We start from the raw sequence: 6,000 nt of genomic DNA, 5'->3' as shown, positions 1-6,000 counted from the left end.
ATACCTACGTAATGTAAATGCCATGAGTCGAGTCTCTTTCATTTGAAAGAAAACTCTGCAATGATGAAGTTAACAGGTGATAGGCTCCGTAGTAATCTAAGGAAATACTTTTTTTTACAGGAAGGGTGGAACAGTCTCCCAGAAGAGGTGGTGAAGACAGAGACTGTCTTAATTCAAGAGGACCTGGGATAGGCACGTAGGATCTCTCAGAGAGAGAAAAAGAGATAATGCTTACTGCGGACGGGCAGACTAGATGGGCCATTTGGTCTTTATCTGCCATCATGTTCCTATGTTTCTATTTTAATTCTGACGGCTAACAGGAAATTATACAGAAATGTACATACAATTATCTCTGCAAGGCATTGCAGGCTGCCAGTTTCGATATCAGATCTGTATGACAACTTTCAGAAGGGAGTACAATGGAACAATGCTGCTCTTTTCACCCAATACAACTGTGTAAAACAAATACAATTATCTTCTTGGGATCATCCACAGAGTGGCAAAATACAGATCCCAACAATTTTTCCCTATTCACTCTCTAGACATGGGCTAAATTCTGGATTTTTAAACGTAACATATGAATTGCCATACTGGGACAGACCAAAGGTCCATCAAGCCCAGTATCGTGTTCCCAACAGTGGCCAACCCAGGTCCCAAGTAGTAAAACAGATTTTATGCTACTTATCCTAGGAATAAGCATCTCAATAATGACCTATGAACTTACTCTTTTCAGAAATTATCAAAACCATCCCTGTCCTCTCATGCAACAACAATACACTACTGTCAACTAAAGTGTTAATTATCCTATTTTCCCGCCCATTTTAAATTATCAGTGTGTAGGGATGTAGGCTGAAAGACCAAAGGGTTCCCTTTTGTAAACCAGATTACACAGCAGCTCATAGTACAAAAGGCAGTGAAAGAAAAACAAAACAAAACCCTTACCCCCAGCTTGTGCCGTGATAGAAAATCATCTCTGCTCAGCTTAAGAAAAAAAAGTCCTGGAAACACGAACAACAAACAGGTGGACGTGGTAGAACCTTAGAACAAAACAGGACACTGTGTCAGCTCCTTTCAACACCCAACTCAAATAAAGTCAGAATAGTCTCAAACAGACAGACATAAAAATGCTGAAAACCTACCGATTACACCAAACACATTTCTGATGTCTGGCACATAAACTGCAAGCACCACGATCGTAATATTGAGTGCCAACGTCACAAGAATATGGCGAATCCAAGACTCAGGAGAATGGGAAAAAAAACATCATGATAAATGCTTTTCTGGCCTGTTAAGTGGAAGGAAAATCATGTTTAGTAAAAAGGAAAATGTGTCAGTAATTTGATAATTAGAAATTCATTTTGTGTTCACAGCTGCATTACCTAACCAACAAGTTCTCTAACATTAGAGCTGCCAAATGATCCAGTTTCTGCTGGTAGACTTTGGCTGGTCCTAGCTTCATTTTTTTCCCCCATCTCTTCTACCTTACCACTGCTGGTGTGGTGCGAAATTTGTAATGCAGAATTTACATAGACACACAACTGCAGACATCACAGTTCCCTGGGATATTATATTCAAAAAACAAGGACAGTCCAGATTTTGGCTCACTTGGCAGTTACATAGTAACATAGTAGATGACAGCAGATAAAGACCCGAATGGTCCATCCAGTCTGCCCAACCTGATTCAATTTAAATTTTTTAAAAAAAAATTTTTTCTTCTTAGCTATTTCTGGGCAAGAATCCAAAGCTTTACCCGGTACTGTGCTTGGGTTCCAACTGCCGAAATCTCTGTTAAGACTTACTCCAGCTCATCTACACCCTCCCAGCCATTGAAGCCCTCCCCAGCCCATCCTCCACCAAACGGCCATATACAGACACAAACCATGCAAGTCTGCCCAGTACTGGCCTTAGTTCAATATTTAATCTTATTTTCTGATTCTAGACCCTTTGTGTTCATCCCACGCTTCTTTGAACTCAGTCACAGTTTTACTCTCCACCACCTCTCTCGGGAGCGCATTCCAGGCATCCACCACCCTCTCTGTAAAGTAGAATTTCCTAACATTGCTCTTGAATCTACCACCCCTCAACCTCAAATTATGTCCTCTGGTTTTACCATTTTCCTTTCTCTGAAAAAGATTTTGTTCTACGTTAATACCCTTCAAGTATTTGAAGGGTATTAACGTTCAATGCCTTGATGTTCTTAAGACATCTAAAACAAATTTAAGCAACACACACCAGTGAGGTAGAGGCAAACAACTGGTGCTCAGAGCAACCAAATACAAGCAGATCTCTTACCTATCTACTCACTCACCTCCAAGTACTGCCATAATCTCAATAGCTTAAAGTGACCTTTTAGCCTTTATTGGCAGAGTGAGGGGAGACAATAAGCACAGGCATAGGAGTTGTACCAACTTTGAATTTTAAAAAGTGTTGGTAATTGTTTAAGGAGATGAAGCTTTAGATCCCAGATCCTGATACGGGGGGGGGGGGGGGGGCACCCTGTGAGGAAACTCCTCTCTTACTGCTGCTGGGCACTTCTAGGTGTTTGTAAACCAACTACCAACAGAATCAGGAAATGAAAAATACAGTATTTCAAAGTCAGATATCCAAGATGTACAGTATATCGTCTTACTGGACTATTAGTTAACCTTTCTTTCCATGTGTCCAATAAGAAGGTACCAGCCACACCCACATTTTGTTGGTTATGTGTTATCTTTTCTTTCCATGCATTCAACTATGCTCCAAAAACACACCTTGCATCTGCATTTGGACTTTCCCTTCCATTCCTATAGCTTTTCTTAACAGACCAAAAAAAGTACATTTGAGACCGAGGGACAATTAGTGTATTTATAGTTTGGCTTACTTTCACATCTTCTATGTAAACCCATTTGTTGTCGTCAATCCAATTTTCCAGATTTAACAGAGTATTATGAAATGCATTGATTTCGCTGCTTCCCAAACCTTCTGGTCTTCTTGCTGCACTTGCAAAAGTTATTCAATATTATGCTATTCTCTAGTTTATGTTTTCTGATACAAATAATGCCCTTTTCCTTGAGAGTCACTAACAGAGGGTGTGTCTTCTACACATTCAAACCAATTAAAAAATTAAATTTTCCTTCACTTAGAAGTATGTACAATTTAAAAAAAAAGTGTTATTAACAAAATGCAAGAATCAGAGCTGTGTAAGCCCTGCTTTCTGCATTTTACAGTCAACACCCAAAAATGTCATCTGGACTGAAGGTCAGGGAGCCACAGATGCAACCACTAAATCTGGGTACTTACAGGAAAGTGTACGAGAGGGATTGCCAGCAGCACTACCAGTAATATCACCAGTCTGATGACCATGATTGCTCCATCGTGTAGCAGGTATTTATTATAGCTCTGAAGTAATTCTGATTCTACTTTATCTGTGGAGAAAATAAGATGAATCCAAATCATGGATTCTAGGACTAATCTCAAACAGTAACAACAAAGTACTAGGCTGAAAAATGGGGTGGGCCACCAAGACTTGGGCTCATCCAGGTGGAGGAGCAACCTATTGGTTAGAGCAGCTGGTCAAGGTTCAAATCCCACTGCCGCACTTTGTGGGAAAGCCACGTAACCTTCTATTGCCTCAGATACAGACAACTAAAAATATTCTAGGTGCTGTGCAACCCATTTTACTCTTTTTTTTAAAAAATTCTTTATTCATTTTAAAACTTTCATCAAGCGTACAAATATTATATAATAAACACATTTAGCTTGAGCACTTGAACATCTTATCATTATATCTTATAATTAAAAAAAATGTAACCCTCATCCCACCCTCCCTCAAAACCCTCTATTCATTATAAGATCATATAATTTGAATCCCACCCCCCCACCCAATACTGAATGGTGTGTAATTAATAGAAAAATGGCATTTAATCATGACAGAAAGATGTTAATGGCTCCCATATTTTAATAAAATTTTTATAATTTCCATTCTGTACCGCTATTGATCTTTCCATTCTATATATGTGACATACCGAGTTCCACCAAAAATTAAAATTAAGCCTACTGTGATCCTTCCAGTTATTAGTAATATGTTGGATGGCAACTCCAGTCAAAATCATTAAAAGTTTGTTGTTACACGCAGATATATGACTCTTTTTTCTCATAGACATTCCAAATATCACAGTATCATATGATAACGCTACATGGTTTTCCAATAAAAAATTTATTTGATCCCATTTTACTCTTATGGCGAGGTAGTACTTAAGGCAGTGGTTCCCAACCCTGTCCTGCAGAATCACCAGCCAGTCAGGTTTTCAGGATAGCCCTAATGAATATGCATGGAGCAGATTTGCATGCCTGTCACCTCCATTACATGCAAATCTCTCTCATGCATATCATTAGGGACTGGGAACCACTGACTTAAAGCACACTAAGCTTCAGCAAATATCGTACCCTCCCTGGTAACAAGGAAACAGAAAAAAAATGTACCTGGCCTTGAACTATTGAAAAAGGCAGTTTTTGTTCCATACTTCATTAGAAACTTGGATAGCAAAGGTAGAGCTTGATTTTTTTTTTTTTTGTGCCCTAGTTGTTCTGCTTCTCCTGAACAAAGTAAATGACCATTTGAAAAACAGTGAGAGCCATTTTATCAAAGCTTCTTGTTTAGGGGGCTTGAAGATGTAGGTGAATTATCCTGGGGATAACCCCCCCCAAAAAAAAAAAATTAAAAAAAAAATAAAAACAAACTCATCCACTGCTTTTGGGTTCATGTAATCTTTCTAGTATAGGCATTATATTATGCTACCAAATCCAGGGCCAATGTTAAACATGCAGGAGCCCAGGGCAGAAATTTGGGAGAGAGTCCCAAAGCCACTAGCAAGCTGCATTTTCCCCAACTTCAGATAGGCTTGGGGCCCCATGGAGATTTCCTTGTTTGCACCCCTTCCCAAGCTGACCATGATCTAAATCAATTCCCCAACAAAGAGGGATCCATATTAGAGTACTTGCATCAAAGATGAAAAGAAAATGGTTCTCATATCTTCTTGAGCCAGGAATCTTAAAAGCATCCCATTAAAATCCCATTAAAATACAGTAACTCGGTAAAATCACTAAAAACTAAAAGCCCCGGTAGTGAATCCCGTCTTTCACGGCTGTGCCACACAGTATGTGATGCAAGGTCACTCTGGAGGCACTAAATTTGTGCAATCCTGGCAAGGATTTGAAATAGAAGAGCCCAAGGAGCAACTAAGAGCTTTCTAGATCTAAAGAAAATTGGTGAATTGTACTGATTAATCAGCTATTGAGATGATGGGACCTTCCATTAGGCCAATACTGTTCTAATTAATATTTCATGTAAATTGAGGAACTCCTCCCTTTTCTTGGAACTTCTGCTGAATATTGTGGTCTAAGGAAGAAAATTGAATTTCAAATGTTTCAAGTGTATTAATTTCTTTAACAGTTTTTTTTCTCTATTCCCTGAGCAAGCCTATTCTTGTGTACTATGTTAAAAGCAATAAAACAAAATAAAAGAAAGAAGAACCCAAGGACTCCATCCTAACAAGGTTTGAGACAAAAATTGTAGTTTTGATAGAGCAGGGAGCTTTTGAAAATATTTGTTAAAATCCAAGATGGCATGCCACTAAGAAATTCACACCAAAACTGATTTTAGGATTTTTCAGGTGGGGGAACCCAGAGGGACATGCAGAAATCCTTAAAACACTGAAATTCAGACCCCTCCCCCCAAGAGACTGTGACCTGAACTAGAAATGTGCTGCAGTCTGCCTCAGCTCTCTTACAGTAGCTGGAATCAGAGAATCACTGCCTCATGATGGGAATGCCTCTTTGACGCTGATCTTCAGGCTACCAGCCAGACAATATGTCTGACCGCACCCCTATCTCCACAGACCGACAGATGCGCTATGGGAAGGTGGAGGCAAAAAAATGCAGCCGGAACCCTGCCAGGCACCGCTGAGCCTCTTAAGGGTGCCTAACAGCCTGCGCTCAAACCCCTGCCAAACAGTGGGTGAG

At 39.6% G+C, this 6,000-nt stretch overlaps 1 protein-coding gene across 1 annotated transcript in view; it reads right to left on the bottom strand.

The window, feature by feature from the left end:
• Window positions 1-942: 942 nt before the first annotated feature.
• Window positions 943-6,000, bottom strand: part of SLC38A6 (solute carrier family 38 member 6) — a gene marked incomplete at its 5' end in the record, with an annotated part of 45,157 nt that continues 40,099 nt past the window's right edge. The window contains 3 exons of the mRNA XM_033953265.1: window positions 943-1,037; window positions 1,140-1,285; window positions 3,280-3,404. Of these exons, the coding sequence (XP_033809156.1) occupies window positions 1,241-1,285; window positions 3,280-3,404 (170 nt within the window). The remainder of the gene's footprint in view (window positions 1,038-1,139; window positions 1,286-3,279; window positions 3,405-6,000) is intronic.

Source organism: Geotrypetes seraphini, chromosome 7 (assembly GCF_902459505.1).
Source record: "Geotrypetes seraphini chromosome 7, aGeoSer1.1, whole genome shotgun sequence".
Lineage (NCBI taxonomy): Eukaryota > Metazoa > Chordata > Amphibia > Gymnophiona > Dermophiidae > Geotrypetes > Geotrypetes seraphini.
Note: the sequence above shows the minus strand (reverse complement) of the source record. Positions and strands in the feature narration are given on the sequence as shown.